This window comes from Bombina bombina, chromosome 1 (genome assembly GCF_027579735.1).
Source record: "Bombina bombina isolate aBomBom1 chromosome 1, aBomBom1.pri, whole genome shotgun sequence".
NCBI lineage: Eukaryota > Metazoa > Chordata > Amphibia > Anura > Bombinatoridae > Bombina > Bombina bombina.
The window spans coordinates 1,107,924,138-1,107,943,897 of NC_069499.1; the positions used below are offsets into that span (position 1 = coordinate 1,107,924,138).

Below are 19,760 nucleotides of genomic sequence, written 5' to 3' on the forward strand. Positions count from 1 at the left end.
ATATACAACGGTTTTACAAAGTCTGATTATGCATTGAAAGTTTTTAAGATATTAGGTTCATACTTAAAGGGCCACTAAACCCAAAATCTTTCTTTCATGATTCAGATAGAGAATAGAAATTTAAACAACATTACAATTTACTTCCATTATTTATTTTGCTTCATTTTTTAGATATCCTTAGTTGAAGAAAAAGCAATGCACATGGTGAGCCAATCACACGAGACTTCTATGTGCAGCAACCAATCAGCAGCTACTGAGCATATCTAGATATACTTTTCATCAAAGAATATCAAGAGAATAAAACAAATTAGATAATATAAGTAAATTAGAAAGATGTTTAAAATTACATTCTCTTTCTAAATCATAAAAGAAAAAATGTGGGTGTCCCTTTAATATATTTCTGTGTATCTTTTACAAATTACATTGCACATATTTGTTTTATGTGCATTTTCAGAAAGTGGGAGGTATAAAGATGTTCTTTAGGCTGAATAGGGGAGTTCCCAGGGTATGTCAATCTCTGTCAGAATTCTCATGATATGCATTTTATACCAGCAAGTTTCACTGATTTATCTCAGTATGCAGGCGAAGTTTGTTCAAAATTCACAATACACTTATTTAACTGACAGAAAAGTAATGCATACTAAACTATGGGCAAATGCAAGTAAAACTGTAGTGAAAACATTTCAGTTTAATTTGTATTTGCTGCAGTATCAGGTGGTCCTGAGTACTTTCTATGGAAGGCATCTCTCATCACTCTGCGACTATCAGGTTCCATCCTTTTTCTTAGAGAATTCAGTGAGTTCAGTACTATAATTTCTCTCCAAGATGAAGACTCATTGATCATCTTGCCCATAGAAAGTAATAAGGCTCTCTGGGATAGAGAAGTTAAAGGGATATGCAACCCAAATGTATTCTTTCAGGATTCAGATAGGGAAAACAATGTTTTACAACTTTTTGATTTACTTTTATTATCAAATTTACTTTATTCACTTGGTTTCCTTTGTTGAAGGAGCAGCAAAGCACTTCTGGTAGCTAGCTGAACACATTAGGTGAGCCAATGACAAAGTCATATACTATATGTACAGTCACCAATCAGCAGCTAGCTCCCAATTAGTGTATTGCTGCTTCTGAGCCCACCTAAGTATGCTTTTCAACAAAGGCTACCAAAAGAACAAAGCAAATTATAAAGTTGTTTCCAATTGTATTCTCAATTATGTGTGTTCATGTGACTTTAATAAGGGAGCATCTGATACCTGGGAGCTCACCCGTCCATCCCACTTTTTGAAATGGTTAGTTTTATTTTACATATAAACAATACATAGTGCAATGCAATTTGTAAAATACACAAACAAATATTTAAAAGTATGATGTTAATTTGTTAAAGGCACATGAAACCCACATTTTTTCTTGGTTCAGATAGAGAAAACAATTTTAAACAATATTCCAATTTACATCTATTATCTAATTTGCTTAATTCTTTAAGTATCCTTTGTTGAAGAAATAGCAATGCACCTAAGTGAGCCAATAACACGAGGCATCTGTGTTGCAGCCACCAATCAGCAAATACTAAGCATATTTAGATATGCTTTCAACAAAGGATATCAAGTGAATGAAGCAAATTAGATAATAGAAGTAAATAGGAAAGTTGTTTAAAATTGCATGCTCATTCTGAAACATGAAAGAAAAAAATGTTGGTTTCAAGTCCCTTTAAAGTTACAAACTGTCAACGCATAATCAAAATCTGTAAAATAACAATCCTAAATACACTGCTTTATACATAATCTAAATGCACTAAAATACAAAACAGAAAGAACAAAGCTTAAATGTAATAAAACTTAAATTACACAATCAGAAGTATAAAGCAATATAAAATGCAAAGCACAAAGTCTAAATGTAATAAATATCTCACCTCATGCAGTGCTATATTGCACTGGGCTTTTCTCTTCTTCAATACAGAAATGAAGAGAACGCACCTTAGAAAAGTAAAGCAAAATCTTTCTAGAATCCTGTGAGGGATCGCACAGTGCTGGAGGATCATGTTAGATCATCTCATCTGCGTGGAGAGCTTTAGAACACCAGGTCCTAATTTTGCTCACCTTGAAGACACTCCCTACTGGCAAATATTGTCATCATGCCACATTTATAATATTCATGCCTTATCCTCAAAACCGACTTGTCTGTGCGTGGCAAACAGTCCCTGTTTTCCTATCAAAAGTGGTCTTATTGATTACTATTATTATAGAAAGTAATGTTCATTTCTCCAACATTGGTGTGTCCGGTCCATGGCGTCATCCTTACTTGTGGGAATATTCTCTTCCCCAACAGGAAATGGCAAAGAGCACAGCAAAAGCTGCCCATATAGCCCCTCCTCAGGCTCCGCCCCCCAGTCATTCTCTTTGCCGCTCTGAACAAGTAGCATCTCCACGGAGATGGTGAAGAGTATGTGGTGTTTAGTTGTAGTTTTTTATTCTTCTATCAAGAGTTTGTTATTTTAAAATAGTGCCGGTTTGTACTATTTACTCTAAAACAGAAAAAGATGAAGAGTTCTGTTTAAAAGAGGAGTATGATTTTAGCAGCAGTAACTAAAATCAATTGCTGTTCCCACGCAGGACTGTTGAGCCCAGAGAACTTCAGTTGGGGGGAACAGTTTGCAGACTTTTCTGCTCAAGGTATGACTAGTCCATTTTCTAACAAGACTGTGTAATGCTAGAAGACTGTCATTTTCCCTCTTGGGGATCGGTAAGCCATTTTCTTAGACTCTTAACAGAATGAAGGCTTATTATGGGCTATATACTGGTTGACACTCTTATGGGCTAAATCGATTGCTTTATTCAATAATTATATGAGGTTTGAAGTGTTTTTTTCAAAACTTGTGAATTGGGGAACGTTTTAGGCGCCAGGCAGTAGTTTAGACACCTTCCCAGTCAGGAAGGGCCTTTCACTCTTAATAGGCAGAGCCTCATTTTCGCGCCATAATTGCGCAGTTTCTTTTGGATGCAGTGCATGCAGCTTCATGTGAGAGGGTCTGGTGGCTATTAAAAACGTTCCTGGAAGGCTTATTTTGGTATCGTATAACCCCCAAGGACAGGTGAAGTCGCAGCAAACGCTGTGGCTGGGACTGTAGTGGTTTTAAAGGGGCTAATTGATAAAACAGCTCCGGTTTCCTCATGTAAGGGGTTACAATCTTGAAAATTGGGGTGCAATACTTTTAAAGCATTAAGACACTAGGGTGCAAATTTGGTAAAGATCGGATATTTCCTTCATAGTTTTTCACATATCCAGAAATTAAGTATGCTCTGTTTAACATTTAAAGAGACAGTAATGGTTTTGTTTAAAAACGGTTTTATTGCATTTTTAGCCTGTATAAGCCTGTCTAACATGTCTGTACCTTCAGATAGATCATGTTCTGTATGTATGGAGGCCAAGGTGGTCCCCCCTTCAAATGTATGTGATAATTGTGCCATGGCGTCCAGACAAAGTAAGGACAGTACTTTCACATTTAATAAGGTTGCCCAAGATGATTCCTCAAATGAAGGTAGTGGGGATAGTTCTTCATCCTCTCCTTCTGTGTCAATACCAGTTATGCCCGCGCAGGCGATTCCTAGTACATCTAGCGCGCCAATGCTTGTTACTATGCAACAATTAACGGCTGTAATGGATAATTCTATAGCTAATATTTTATCCAAAATGCTAGCATTTCAAAGAAAGCGTGATTGCTCAGTTTTAAATACAGTAGAGCAAGAGTGCGCTGATGATAATTTATCTGTCATACCCTCACACCAGTCAGAATTGGCAGTGAGGGAGGGTTTGTCGGAGGGGGAAATTTCTGATTCAAGAAGAATTTCTCAACAGGCAGAACCTGATGTTGTGACGTTTAAGTTAGAGCATCTCTGCGCCTTACTTAAGGAGGTACTAACTACGCTGGATGATTGTGACTCTTTGGTCATTCCAGAAAAATTGTGCAAAATGGACAAATTCCTAGAGGTCCTGGTGCACCCTGATGCCTTTCTGATACCTAAAAGGGTGGCGGACATAGTGTCTAAGGAGTGGGAGAAACCAGGAATACCTTTTGTCCCACCTCCTATATTTAAGAAAATGTTCCCCATGGTCGACCCAAGGAAGGACACATGGCAAACAGTCCCTAAGGTCGAGGGGGCAGTTTCTACGCTAGCCAAACGCACGACTATTCCCATTGAGGACAATTGTGCTTTCAAAGATCCTATGGATAAAAAATTGGAGGGTTTGCTTAAAAAGATTTTTGCTCAGCAAGGTTTCCTCCTCCAACCAATTTCGTGCATTATTCCTGTCACTACGGCGGCGTGTTTTTGGTTCGATGAACTAGAAAAGTCGCTCAATAAGGAGACTCCATATGAGGAAGTCATGGACAGAATTAAGTTGGCTAATTCCTTTATTTTGGATGCTGCTTTGCAATTGGCGAGATTAGCGGCGAAAAATTCAGGGTTTGCAATTGTGGCGCGCAGAGCGCTCTGGCTAAAGTCTTGGTCGGCGGATGTATCTTCCAAGACAAAATTGCTTAATATCCCTTTCAAAGGTAAGACCCTTTTTGGGCCAGAATTGAAAGAGATTATTTCAGACATCACTGGGGGGAAGGGCCATGCCCTCCCACAGGATAGGCCTTTTAAGGCTAAGAATAAGTCCAATTTTCGTTCCTTTCGTAACTTCAGGAACGGACCGTCTCCTAACTCTGCAGCCTCTAGACAAGAGGGTAACGCTTCGCAGGCTAAGCCAGCTTGGAAACCAATGCAAGGCTGGAACAAGGGTAAACAGGCCAAGAAGCCTGCTGCTGCTACCAAGACAGCATGAAGGGGTAGCCCCCGATCCGGGACCGGATCTAGTAGGGGGCAGACTCTCTCTCTTTGCTCAGGCTTGGGCAAGAGATGTTCCGGATCCCTGGGCACTAGAAATAGTCTATACAAAGAAAAGCGGGTCTCAAGCGAAAAGGTGAAATCCAAAAAACACCTTTATTGTGAACAACATGGAAAGTAAAAATGGTGGAACTTTAAAATAAGCTACATGTAGACAAAACGGTCTACAGAAATAGTCTCTCAAGGTTATCTTCTAGAATTCAAGGAACTTCCTCCAAGGGGAAGGTTCCACATGTCTCGCTTATCTTCAGACCAGATAAAGAGACAGGCATTCTTATATTGTGTAGGAGACCTGTTAAAGATGGGAGTGATACACCCAATTCCAACAGCGGAACAAGGTCAGGGGTTTTACTCAAACCTGTTTGTAGTTCCCAAAAAAGAGGGAACTTTCAGACCAATTCTGGATTTAAAAATTTTAAACAAATTTCTCAGAGTTCCATCGTTCAAAATGGAAACCATTCGAACAATTTTACCCACAATCCAGGAGGGTCAATATATGACTACCGTGGATTTAAAGGATGCGTACCTACATATTCCTATCCACAAAGATCATCATCAGTTCCTAAGGTTCGCCTTTCTGGACATTACCAGTTCGTGGCTCTTCCGTTTGGTTTGGCCACTGCTCCCAGAATTTTCACAAAGGTGCTAGGGTCCCTTCTGGCGGTTCTAAGACCGAGGGGCATTGCAGTGGCACCTTATCTAGACGACATTCTAATTCAAGCGTCGTCTCTTTCCAAGGCAAAGGCTCATACAGACATTGTTCTAGCCTTTCTCAGATTTCACGGGTGGAAGGTGAACGTAGAAAAGAGTTCCCTGTCTCTGTCAACAAGAGTTCCCTTTTTGGGAACAATAATAGACTCTTTAGAAATGAAGATCTTCCTGACAGAGGTCAGAAAGTCAAAGCTTCTAAACGCTTGTCAAGTTCTTCACTCTATTCTGCAGCCTTCCATAGCTCAGTGCATGGAAGTAGTAGGGTTGATGGCTGCAGCAATGGACATAGTTCCTTTTGCTCAAATTCATCTAAGACCATTACAACTGTGCATGCTCAAACAGTGGAATGGAGACTATGCAGACTTGTTTCCCCAGATTCAAGTAGACAAGGTAACCAGAGAATCACTCAGTTGGTGGTTGACTCAGAATCACCTGTCTCAGGGAATGAGTTTCCGCAGACCAGAGTGGATCATTGTCACGACCGACGCCAGTCTATTAGGCTGGGGCGCGGTCTGGGATTCCCTGAAAGCTCAGGGTCTATGGTCTCGGGAGGAGTCCCTTCTTCCGATAAACATCCTGGAACTGAGAGCGATATTCAATGCGCTCCAGGCTTGGCCTCAACTAGCGAAGGCCGGATTCATAAGATTCCAGTCGGACAACATGACGACTGTAGATTACATCAATCATCAGGGAGGAACAAAGAGTTCCTTGGCGATGAGAGAGGTATCCAAGATCATCAAATGGGCGGAGGATCACTCCTGCCACCTATCTGCAATTCACATCCCAGGAGTAGACAACTGGGAGGCGGATTATTTGAGTCGTCAGACTTTCCATCCGGGGGAGTGGGAACTCCACCCGGAGGTCTTTGCCCAGTTAATTCAATTATGGGGCATTCCAGACATGGATCTGATGGCGTCTCGTCAGAACTTCAAGGTTCCTTGCTACGGGTCCAGATCCAGGGATCCCAAGGCGACTAGTGGATGCATTAGTGGCGCCTTGGTCGTTCAACCTAGCTTATGTGTTTCCACCGTTTCCTCTCCTTGCCAGGCTTGTAGCCAGGATCAAACAGGAGAAGGCCTCGGTGATTCTGATAGCTCCTGCGTGGCCACGCAGGACTTGGTATGCAGACCTGGTGAATATGTCATCGGCTCCACCATGGAAGCTACCTTTGAGACAGGATCTTCTAGTACAAGGTCCATTCGAACATCCAAATCTAGTTTCTCTGCAGCTGACTGCTTGGAAATTGAACGCTTGATTTTATCCAAGCGTGGGTTTTCAAATTCAGTGATAGATACTCTGGTTCAAGCCAGAAAACCTGTGACTAGAAAGATTTACCATAAAATATGGAAAAAATATATCTGTTGGTGTGAATCCAAGGGATTCTCCTGGAATAAGATTAAAATTCCTAAGATTCTTTCCTTTCTCCAAGAGGGTTTGGATAAAGGGTTGTCAGCGAGTTCTCTAAAAGGACAGATTTCTGCTTTATCTGTTTTGTTACACAAACGCCTGGCAGCTGTGCCAGATGTACAAGCTTTTGTACAGGCTTTGGTCAGAATCAAGCCTGTTTACAGACCCATGACTCCTCCTTGGAGTCTAAATTTAGTTCTTTCAGTTCTTCAAGGGGTTCCGTTTGAACCCTTACATTCCATAGATATCAAGTTACTATCTTGGAAAGTTCTGTTTTTGGTTGCTATTTCTTCTGCTAGAAGAGTTTCTGAATTATCTGCTTTGCAGTGTGATCCACCCTATCTGGTGTTCCATTCAGATAAGGTCGTTTTGCGTACCAAGCCTGGTTTTCTTCCAAACGTTGTTTCCAACAAGAATATTAACCAGGAAATAGTTGTTCCTTCTCTGTGTCCGAACCAGTTTCAAAGAAGGAACGTTTGTTACACAATTTAGATGTAGTCCGTGCTCTAAAGTTCTATTTAGAAGCAACAAAGGATTTTAGACAAACCTCATCTTTATTTGTCGTTTACTCTGGTAGGAGGAGAGGACAAAAAGCTACTGCTACCTCTCTTTCTTTCTGGCTGAAAAGCATTATCCGATTGGCTTATGAGACTGCCGGACGGCAGCCTCCTGAACGAATCACAGCTCACTCCACTAGGGCTGTGGCTTCCACATGGGCCTTCAAGAACGAGGCTTCTGTTGATCAGATATGTAAGGCAGCGACTTGGTCTTCTCTGCACACTTTTGCCAAATTTTACAAATTTGATACTTATGCTTCTTCGGAGGCTATTTTTGGGAGAAAGGTTTTGCAAGCCGTGGTGCCTTCCGTTTAGGTAACCTGATTTGCTCCCTCAATTCATCCGTGTCCTAAAGCTTTGGTATTGGTTCCCACAAGTAAGGATGACGCCGTGGACTGGACACACCAATGTTGGAGAAAACAGAATTTATGCTTACCTGATAAATTTCTTTCTCCAACAGTGTGTCCGGTCCACGGCCCGCCCTGGTTTTTTAATCAGGTTTGAAAAATGTCTCTCTCTGTACACTACAGTCACCACGGCACCCTATAGTTTCTCCTTTTTTTCTCCTAACCGTCGGTCGAATGACTGGGGGGCGGAGCCTGAGGAGGGGCTATATGGGCAGCTTTTGCTGTGCTCTTTGCCATTTCCTGTTGGGGAAGAGAATATTCCCACAAGTAAGGATGACGCCGTGGACCGGACACACCGTTGGAGAAAGAAATTTATCAGGTAAGCATAAATTCTGTTTTTCTTAGCCTTAGATGTGGTTAGAGCCATAATGGCTACAGAAACTGCAAGATTTATAATCTACTTGTCTTGATCTGGGGTCCAAGAAAGAGTATCCAGGACGCCACTTTCACATTTACTTTGCTTAGCCATTATGCCGATATACCAGGCAGTGGAAAAGGATGCATCCTATTTTTTATTTTTATTATTACTGCTCATGTTTCTTGTGTAGTCAGCATACCATAAGGCATCACTTGGATGAAGTAGGTTGTTTTTACTTACCGTACCTCTTAGAAAATGTATAACTTTTTTCCCTTTGCCGATATGACCACTGGAAGAAAATTCGGTTTTTAGCCTGTTTATCTCATTATCATGTTTCAAGCTGACATGACAAAGGATGTTTTCCTGAAATATCATTGGTAATGGATCCAGATATTTGAATTAAAAGATTTTTAATATTAAGTGCAATATACATGCATATACACACACTGATTTTTGAACTTGTAATCCATTGTATCACCAGAGCAATTTGTCCTCTTATAATTCTCATTAGTTTTGTATGGTTTCAGTGCTCTTTCTCGGTTTTACATGCTTTGACAAAGAATGTGAGATAACATGTTTCTGTTAATCCCTTTTCTTCATGTTCCAGGTGACAGCTCATGAAGACTGATTCTCTAATTTTCTTCTTCTCTCTGCAGTTGGAGAGAATTATAGACCAGTGTTTCTCAACCGCTGTCCTCATGTACGCCTAACACGCCAGATTTTCATTATAGCTGAACTAAAGCAGTGGTGAAATAATCAGATGATGGGTGAGAGCAGGTTAGTAACCATGGTTACTATCAGATTATTATTTCACCTGTGCTCTAGTTCAGTTACAATGAAAACCTGGCCATTTGGAGGTCCTTGAGGAGCGCGGTTAAAGGGGCAGTAAACCTAGAAAATAATGTTATATAATTTTGCACATAGTGCAGAATTATATAACATTATATTAGTGCTAGCTTTTTTGTAACATAATATTGCCGCTGGAATTTTTATAAAAAAAGAAAATGAAAAAAAAAAAAGAGGGTTTTTCAGACCCGCCCTCTGTGCTCTACTGAGCGGGTCTGGTTTTCCCTCTGAGCGCATCTGGGCAGCTGAAAACCAGACCCGCTCAGTAGAGCACAGAGGGCGGGTCTGAAAAACCCTCTTTTTTAATGAAAATTCCAGCGGCAATATTATGTTACATAAAGCTAGCTCTAATATAATGTTATATAATTCTGTACTATGTGCAGAATTATATAACATTATTTTCTAGGTTTACTGCCCCTTTAAGAAACAAAGTTTTAGATCACTGGATTAATAGTCTAGAATCATCTCCTACTTTGTACAGATCATGAAAAAAGGGGATTTAGTAAAAATCAGGGTGGAGAAGACTATTTAAAGGGACATTATACACTCATTTTTTCTTTGCATAAATGTTTTGTAGATAATCTATTTATATAGCCCATAAAGTTTTTTTTACGCTCGACTACCTACTCCAGCTTGCTCCTGTTTGTGTAAAGGGTCTTTTCATATGCAAAAGAAGGGGGAGGGGGGAGTGTCTTATTTGCCACTTGCAGTGGGCTTTCCAGCTACCTTTTCAACAAAGCCAAACTGACAGCTTCTAAGTAAGTTTTTAAACAGTTTTATACTGGATTTTTATATCAGTATCTGTGCATATTATTCTTTATAGTAGTGTCTATTACATGCAGTTATATGAAAATGAGTGTATACTGTCCCTTTAAATCAATTTAAATCATGTTTTTCTATGTAAAGATTTCATTTTTAGAATAATAATTCAGATTATTTAGATCATTAGAAAATAATATACCATTAGAAATATATAGATCATTAAAATGAATGAAAGTATTGGTAGGTGAACTATCTCCACTTTTCAGCTGTACTTTATGGGAAGGAGAAAAATGGATTACCTTAACAATTTAAATAGCTTTATTTAAAGGGACAGTCTAGTCAAAATTAAACTCATGATTCAGATAGGGCATGCAATTTTAAACAACTTTCCAATTCACTTTTATCATCAAATTTGATTTGTTCTCTTGGTATTCTTTGTTGAAAGCTAAACCTAGGTAGGCTCGTGTGATAATTTCTAAGGCCTTGAGGCCGCCCCTTATTTCAATGGATCTGGCAGATGTTTACAGCTAGAGGCTGTTATTTCATGTGTGCCATACAGATAACATTGTGACCACACTTGTGGAGTTACAAATGAGAGGGCACTGATTGGCTAAATGCAAGTCTGTCAAAAGAACTGAAATAAGGGGGCAGTCTGCAAAGGCTTAGATACAAGGCAATCACAGAGGGAAATGAATATTTCTATAACTGTGTTGGTTATGCAAAACTGGGGAATGGGTAATAAAGGTATTATCTATCTATTAAAACAAAAAAAATTCTGGTGTAGACTGTCCCTTTAACTAAAACAATAACATATTTAATTTTTAATGCTTGCCCTACTCTCCTCACACTTAGGTCCTTGTGCAGATCTATTTCACTCCAAACAATCTTCTATTCATTGAGCTTCTTGAAACTTAGTAAAAGTTGATTCTGTGTACATAGATTTACAGGGAAGCAATGGCATTACAGGGACAGTAAAGTCAAAATTAAACTTTAACGATTCACATAAAACATGCAATGTTAAAGTGAATGTAAATTTTGATGCTAAAGTGCCTGGTTTTTCAAACTTCGATTAAAAACAGGGGCACTTTAATTCATCAAAATTTACATTTCACTCCTGTTGTGAAAAAACTTACCTTTTAAACTTCACAGCAGCTCCAGCTTCCTCCACCCATTTCAATGCCTCTTCCTGGGTCTAAAATGAGGCATCCGGCTTCCTCCAATCACAGCGTTGAATCAGACACTGATTCCCCGGGGGGAAGCTGTGATTGGAGGATGACCTATCAATCATTTCTGACATCAGAAATGGCTTGTGAGACCGGAGGAAGCTGGAGCTGCTGTGAAGATTAAAAGGTAAGTATTTTTTCACAACAGGAGTGAAATGTAAATTTTGATGAATTAAAGTGCCCCTGTTTTTAATCAAAGTTTTAAAAACCGGGCACTTTAGCATCAAAATTTACATTCACTTTAAGCAACTTTACTGTTTACTTCTATTATCTAATTTGCTTTGTTCTCTTGCTACCTATTGAAAAGCCTGCATAGGTAGGCTCAGGAGAAATGCACTACTGTGAGCTAGCTACTTATTGGCTAACCCAATGTGTTCACCTAGCTCCCAGTAGAGCATTGCACTCCAACAGAAGATGCCAAGAGAATGAAGCAAAACTGAAATCTGAAACTTGTATGCTCTATCGGAATCATGAAAGACAATTTTGGGTTTATGTCCTCTGTATGTTTATTTTATAACATTTTTTGCTATGAAGAAGAAGAGGCATGTTATTTCGGCAGACACAAATTCAGTTTTGAGAACTATAAAACCAAATGCCAAAAATATTCTTACAGAAACCTCTGGGAGAGCATGACAGTGTGAATGGATTAAAGGTATAGTCTAGTCAAAATTAAACTTTCATGATTCAGATAGCGGTGGCAATTTTAAGCAACTTTCTAAATTACTCCTATTATCAATTTTTCTTTGTTCTCTTGGTATCTATATTTGAAAAAGTAGGAATGTAAGCATAGGAGCTGGCCTATTTTTTGGTTCAGCACCTGTGTAGTACTTTCTGATTGGTGTCTAAATGTAGTCACAAATCAGCAAGCGCTACCCAGGTGCTGAACCAAAAATGCGCCGGCTCCTAAGCTTACATTCAAATAAAGATATCAAGAAATCAAAGAAAAATTGATAATAGGAGTAAATTAGAAAGTTGAATGTTCTGTCTGAATCATGAAAACATAAATTATGCTTACCTGATCATTTCATTTCCATCTGTATGGGAAGAGTCCACAGCTGCATTCCTTACTTGTGGGAAATACTGAACCTGGCCACCAGGAGGAGGCAAAGACACCCCAGCCAAAGGCTTAAATACCTCCCTCACTTCCTCATAACCCCAGTCATTCTGCCGAGGGAACAAGGAACAGTAGGAGAAATATCAGGGTGAAAAAGGTGCCAGAAGAAAAAATGTCAACTTTAGGGCCGCCCATCAGAGAACACCGACGGGAGCTGTTACTCTTCCCATACAGATATAAATTATGCTTACCTGATCATTTAATTTCCGTTTTCCATCTTAATGTGGGAAGAGTCCACAGCTGCATTCCTTACTTGTAGGAAACATATACCCAAGCTCTAGAGTACACAGAATGCTAACGGGAGGGAAAAAAGAGGCGGGCCGTAATCTGAGGGCACCAAAGACTGCAAAAACCTTTCTACCGAAGGCTGCTTCAGCAGAAGCAAAAACATCAAACTTGTAAAATTTTGGAATAAGTATGTAAGGGGAACCAGGTAGCCGCCTTACAAATCTGATCCATAGAGGCCTCATTTTTGAAGGCTAAGAAAAAAGGTGTAGTGGGTCAGCGCTAATAGTAGCTAGAGGAATCTGACAACAATACAGTGAATGTTAATATACTATATTGTGATGTATCCAAATGCACTAAATAGGGACGCTACAATCTTAAAAATGAAAGCAATAGATGAATCTGTAAAATGCTAGCAGGCAATACTCTATTAGTAATAAAAACGTATTCAAAAAATTGTTGTCCTAAAAACCATGAAAGGTAATGATTTCTATCACCTCATTCAAAAATATGAAGATGTCCTCAATAGTTCAAACAAACTGTTTAAAAAAAGGATGAATGGGTCAGTGCTAGTAGCAAGAGGAATCAATCAATAATACAGAGGTTGTATTTATAATATAACTAATATATATATATATATATATATATATATATATATATATATATATATATATATATATATATATATATATATATATATATATAGTTGGACTTGCATAAGGTAATGACCAGATTTCTTCCAGGTATATTTAATATGGACTCTCAGATACTATGGGTCCAAAAATAGGGACCATGATATATATAGAAAGGTAATTTTAAACCACTCCTAATATACTCTAAATATTTCTAGCTAGCAAACAATATCTAAATAGCATTGAGCAAAATGGTCCTAAAACCTAATGTAGTAATGCTATCTTCTATGAAATAATACTTGAATATCTAGTGTACGAAAACAAACAAAAATATATTTATTGTAAAATAATATATTTATTGTAAAATAATGTATAAAAATAGCTCAAAATTAGCTCAAAACATTGACACAATAAACCTTAATATAGTGACCGGTCACTCCTATATATCTTAAAAGTTAATTTCACATAAAATAGGCATATAACAAATGTTATTTTTATAAAACAAACAGCTAAAAAGCTTCACAATGTATTCCTATCAATGTAGGTATTATAAGAGCACACACACTGCCCAAGCAGTTTAGGTTCGTATAAAAAAGAGCCTCAGCAAGCACAGTTCAATCTTTCCTAAAAGAAAGTGACACTCAGTGCTTCTACGGATGTATACCTCCTCCAATTTGGATCCGATTGATGTATGTCCTCGGTACCCTACTATGCAGGTGGAGGGTATTTGCCAAAAAACGATCCGTTTATCCCCAAAATAATTAGTACCTTAAAGACAGCTGATTTCTTATGACGCTCCTGCGTCTACGATGCTGTGTGATTAGCCAATAGAATGCTTTTACGAATGGAGCGATCCACAAAGTTCGTAAGTCGGGTATTCAGGCAATACCGTTACTCTGTGCAGAGTTTTAGCTTGTTGTCTTTCACAAGGCTCTCAGTTTCCAACACACTGTCACTACATCAACTGTATTGCTGTCAGACTCCTCCAGCCACCACCAGCGCTGACCCACCACACCTCCCCTCCTCACCACTAATTATGAGATGCTCTGCAACTCATCCACTTTGTTGCATTTTACAACATAGGACCCCGTGCTACCACTTTACTTCGATATTGTTTTGACTGCAGTTTTAGCAAATTCCAAGAATATTGCAGACAACCTTCGGTAAGAAGGTTTTTTTGAAGGCCCAAGAGGAATTACTGCTCGTAGAATGAGCCGTAATCCTCAAAGGAGGCTTATGTCCCACCGTTTCTATGCTAAACGGATGACACTCCTCAGACAAAAAGATAAGGAAGTCGAAGAGGCCCTCTGACCCCTACGCTTCCTGGGAAAGAGAACGAACAGAGAAAGAGGTTTGTCTAAATTCCTTCGTGGCCCGAAGGTAGAACTTCAGGGCACAAATCACATCCAGAAATACGTTGTAAGCGTTCCTTCGACGAAGGTGGATTAGGACATAAGAAAGGAACCACAATCTCTTGATTGATGTTGCGAATTGACACAACCTTAGGAAGAAAACCTAACTTGGTTCGTAGAACAGCCTTATCGGCATGAAACAAAAGGCAGCAATCTCAGAGACTCTGCGCGCAGTAGCTAGTAGAAAAAGAACCTTCCAAGACAACAATTTAATGTCTACTTCATGCATAGGCTCCAACGGAGCCCATTGCAAAACCTTATGGACAAGATTTAAACTCCAAGGAGGAGCCTTAGATCTAAACACAGGTCTGATCCCAGCACAATGGCTGCACATCTGGAAGCTCGGCAAACCTCTTGTGCAGTAACACAGGGCCGAAAACTGTCCCAGGGGACTTGCAGAAAAGCACTTCTCCAGTTCATTCTGCAGAACAGAAAAAGTAGGTCGTCCACACCTTATGATAGATACGACGAGCAACCAGCTTACAAGCTTGAATGAGAGTAAAAATAACTCTTAGAAAACACTCTCTTGGCTAGGACTAAGCGTTCAATCTCCACGCAGTCAGCCTCAGAGAACCTAGACATTGATGAACAAAGACCTTGGTCAGCAGATCCCTGCGACAAGGTAACTTCTAAGGAGGAGATGATGACATCCCCACTAGATCCAAACCATATCCCTTCACGGCCAAGACGGAGCAGTCAGTATCACTGACGCCTGCTTGACTCGAGCCACTACACTAGGAAGTAGTGGTAACGGTTGGAAAGGATAAATTAGATTGAACCTTTCAAGGCACCGCTAATGCATCTGTCAGCTCCGCCTGAGGATCCCTGTACCTCGACCCCTATCTGGGTAGCTTGGTATTGAGATGTTATAAGATCTTTCTCTTGCAAATCTCTGCAAACACTCGGGATGGAGAGACCACTCTCCTGGATGAAAGGATTTTCTGCTGAGGAAATCCACTTCCAAGTTGTCCACCCCCGGAATGTCGATCTCTGACAGCGAACAAATGTGGGTCCCCCCCACACCAGAATCCGAGATACTTGCCTCATAGCTAAGGAGCTTCTCATTCACCCCTGATGGTTGATGTAAGCCACAGAGGATATATTTTTTGACTGGAATCTGATTAACTGGGATGAAATCAGCAGAGGCCAAGCATTCAGAGCATTGTATATTGTATATCCAAAAAGAGATCAGGAGCTTTACCTCCTGAAACCAGATGCCCTGTGCCTTCCTGGCACCCCAAACGGCTCCCCATCCTGACAGACTCGCAACCATAGTCACAATCACCCAGATTGGTCTTTAGACGGACGTCCCTCAGGACAAGTGATTCGGACAAAACCACCAAGAGAGTGATTCTCCCGATTGGTTGTCCAGAGAAATCTTTTGAGACAGATCCGAATGATCACCGTTCCACTAGTTCAGCATGCGCAGTTGCAACAGCCTTAGGTGAAACCTGGCAAAGGAAATTATGTCCAAGCTGGACACCATGAGACCAATCACCTCCATACACCGAGCCACAGATGGCCTTAAGGAGATCTGGAGGGCAAGACATGTTGAAGCTAACTTGCAACGCCTCTGGTCTGTTAAAATATTTTCATGTCTATGGAGACTATTATAGTACCTGAGAATTCTACCCTGGTGCTTAATACAAGAGAACTCTCTCTAGATTATCGGTCATCCATGGGGTCGAAGAAGACAGAGGAGATATTCCGAATGGTCCACTCTTCAAAAAATGGATTTAGCTAGACCAAATGGAAGAGCAATAAACTGGAAGTGCTGGTCCAGGAATCTATCGTGGTCATGAACTACCCCTCTCAAATGAGGGGAAAAATGGACCTTATTGTCTCCCTTTTAAATGAGGGGACATTTAAAACCTGCGTAAGCACTTTAGGTCCAGAATCGGACAGAAAGTTCCCTCCTTCTTAGGGACCACAAAAAGGTTTGAATAGTATCCCAAACCTCTCAATGCGATAGGCACCGGGACAATTACTTATAGAGGACAGATCCCGTACACACCCCAGAAAGGCTTTCCTCTCCTTTCTGGTCAGGAAGACAGGAGGAATCTGCCCTTGGGTGGCTGAAACTTAAAATTTATCTTGTAACCCTGAGCTATGACCTCCAGGACCCATGGATCCTGCACGTCCCTGAACCAAGCCACTGAAAAGAGTGACATACTGCCCCCTACGCAATCCAGAAGACTGGGGACCGCCCATTCATGCCGACGTAGACTCTGCAGGCTTCTTGCTCCGTTTGGATTTATTCCAGGACTGAGCCATCTTCCAAGAGCTCTTGGTTTGCTCTGGCTTAGCGGAGGACTGCTGACATGGGCTTTATCAGAACGAAAATTGTCCCTTAGATTAGTTTATATACTCTTGCGGTAGGAGGGCACCCTTGCCCCCTGTGACCGTGGAGATAATGGAGTCCAGGCCTGGACCAGACAAAAATCATTCCCTTAAATGAAGGGAAGAAGTCTAAACTTAGAAGTCATATCAGCAGACCATGACTTCAGCCAGAGCCCAACTGGCATGAACAGAAAAACTGAAGCCATAGCATTCAATAAGCCTAATAGCAGCACAGATAAAAGAATTAACAACCCTCAAGGCCGTAAATCTTTTCTGAGTAACGTCGAGGGGATCCTCCACCGCGATCAAATCCTATAAGGAGTCACACCAGAAGGTAGTTTCTCCAGTAACCGCGGCAACAGCTGCCACCAGTTGAAACAAATATCCCGTATGTTGAAACATATTTCTTAACAGAGTTTCAATCTTTTATCCATGGGCTCTTCAAATGAAGAACTATCCTCAAGCGGGATAGTAGTACGTTTAGCAAGGGTGAAGATAACCCCATCCCATTTAGGGACAGAACCTCACAACTCCATTAAGAGTCCAGGACCGGGGACAATTTGTTAAAGGGAGAAGAGGGGGAAAAGGAATCCAATCCTGTCCCATTCATTCTTAATAATGTTTGCCATTTAACAGGAGCAGGGAAGGATAAGGTACCATCCTGTCCTCAAACTCTATCCAATTTAGGAATTAAAGGTTCATCAGGCAATTTGGCCTCTGGAACCTCTGAATTCGCCAAAAACTTCCTTTAGAAGAAAGCGCAAATTCCTAAACTAAAGTTTGGTTCCTCCGCAGCCGGAAGTTTAGAGGCAGCAGACTCAGACCCAGAATGTTCATACTCTGAAATCTCAGAAAGAACTTCATCCTCGGATAACCCTCAGTTAAATCCAAAAAATTACCTGATGTACTCTGGGAAGGAGTGCAATATGTAACCTTTCAATTGCGCTTAGCAGGGCGAGGTAAAGCATTAAAGGCCACAGACACCGCCATCTGAACTGCGCAGTAACGTCTGGTGAAAAAAGGCCCCCTCCAGATGGAGGATCAGCAATGCTACGGAAAAAATGCATGTGAAGAGATATAAGAATGTAGGGTACACACCTCACTGGACGACAACTCCTCAGAGGTGGACGGCTCTGTGGTATCAAACATGTTCGATATTATCACATTATCAAGGCATATGGAACATAATTGAGAGGGCGGAACTAAGGCCTCCTCACCATATAAACAGGAATTACTCATTAGGAATAGAGGGAGTGCCCTCTAAAATAACAGAATCCTCCATCGCTAGTGCAATAACTGGAGAACTAGAGAAATAAAACATCTTATTTTATTCAAAAAAACGGCACCCTTATACCCCAATGGCTGGGGCACTGGCACCACCTCCTATGACCCAGACAGTACAGAGATTTATGACTCCTCTCTGATAGACACCCGGTCAGGAAAAAGGCAGGACCGCCCCTGCTATGAGAAAGCGTGTCAAGCTTGTAAGCTGCACGGCTCTCAAAGTGAAAGTGAAACCTGTATATTCCATAACAGCCTATGAGCCCATAACATCTCACACATAAAAGCAGCATAAAAACAAACATATACGATTAATAAGGAGATATTAACCCTTGATTCTATACAGGTAAAAGGAGTCACACTGTGACCCTGTCTTCTTGCGTTATCATACATGTGTAAAATATGAAACAATCTTACCAGAACCTACGCCGTGGAACAGGAACACGGCCCTTCAAGAGTAACAGATAGTAGCATCGCTTCTGACATGGACTTGAGTGAAGAAAGCAGGCAGCGAAATTTGTCAACGCTAATTGCCTATGGAGCTGTTAATATGAGTCGCGATGGTTTTGCAGAAAGACTCTGCCTGCATCTCCGGACTCTAATTTTCATCCATGCTCTCACTGAGAGGCTGACAGGACAGCTTAAAACTCCAGTCCCATCTCGAAGAGTACTACCCTCCATAAGAGACTACTCCGAAATCTTCTAACACTTCTCTGCCAACCTCCTGTGATGAAAGGCAAAGAATGACTGGGTTTATGAGGAAGTGGAGGGGGTATTTAAGCCTTTGGCTGGGGTGTCTTTGCCTTCTCCTGGTGGCCAGGTTCAGTATTTCCCATGAGTAAGGAATGCAGCTGTGGACTCTTCCCATATTAAGATGGAAAGTTTAATTTTGACTAGACTATTCCTTTAATGGAATTAATTAACCAAAAACATTAAACATGAATATACAGCCTCATGCTACATAATTAAAAAGGAATCCTTATTTCAGGATCAATAACCTTTGGAGTATAATGTACCTTAAACAGAAACTATATTTAAAGTAGATTTTTCATTAAAAACGCATTTCAAAAATTTAAAAAAATCTGATTAAAAAAAAAAAAAAAAAAAGGAGGATTTAAAAAAACTTAAAATTATTATATTATATTGTAAAATAAAAAGTTATTTAAACACATACCTGCAGTGTTAGTAATGGTGACGGGAACACCTTGTACTGGAACCCCATTTATACTGATGGTCTGCATGGCCTGGGCTGCAGCTGCCAGCTGTGCAGCATTAAGGTTGATGATGCTTCCTGCAGGAGCAATCTTGTGAAGAGTTCGTTCCTTGCGGTTCTGATTCTTTTTGGTTGGTGTTACAGGCTGTCCTACCTGCGACCCTGTAGCCACTGAAGAACATTGCTGGGGGGCAGGTGGAGTCTCTTGCATCAGAACAGCTTGTAGGTCCCCCGATGGTGTGCGGATAAAGAGCTACAGAATATAAAAAAAGAGACAGCAAACGCAAGGTGGGGAGAAGTTTAGAGATTTGAAGAAATTCAAATGGAGTCTAATAGCGTGAATGTCATAAGTGTACAAGAGTCACACCTTGTGACAATTAGAAATA

The 19,760-nt window shown here is 40.5% G+C and overlaps 1 protein-coding gene across 7 annotated transcripts in view; it reads right to left on the minus strand.

The window, feature by feature from the left end:
- The window catches only part of SP2 (Sp2 transcription factor), a 64,277-nt gene that overhangs the window by 9,477 nt on the left and 35,040 nt on the right, over nucleotides 1-19,760 (minus strand). For all 7 annotated transcript variants that reach the window (XM_053697535.1, XM_053697502.1, XM_053697488.1 and 4 more), the window contains one exon: nucleotides 19,336-19,627. In XM_053697535.1, coding sequence (XP_053553510.1) covers nucleotides 19,336-19,627 — 292 coding nt within the window. The remainder of the gene's footprint in view (nucleotides 1-19,335; nucleotides 19,628-19,760) is intronic.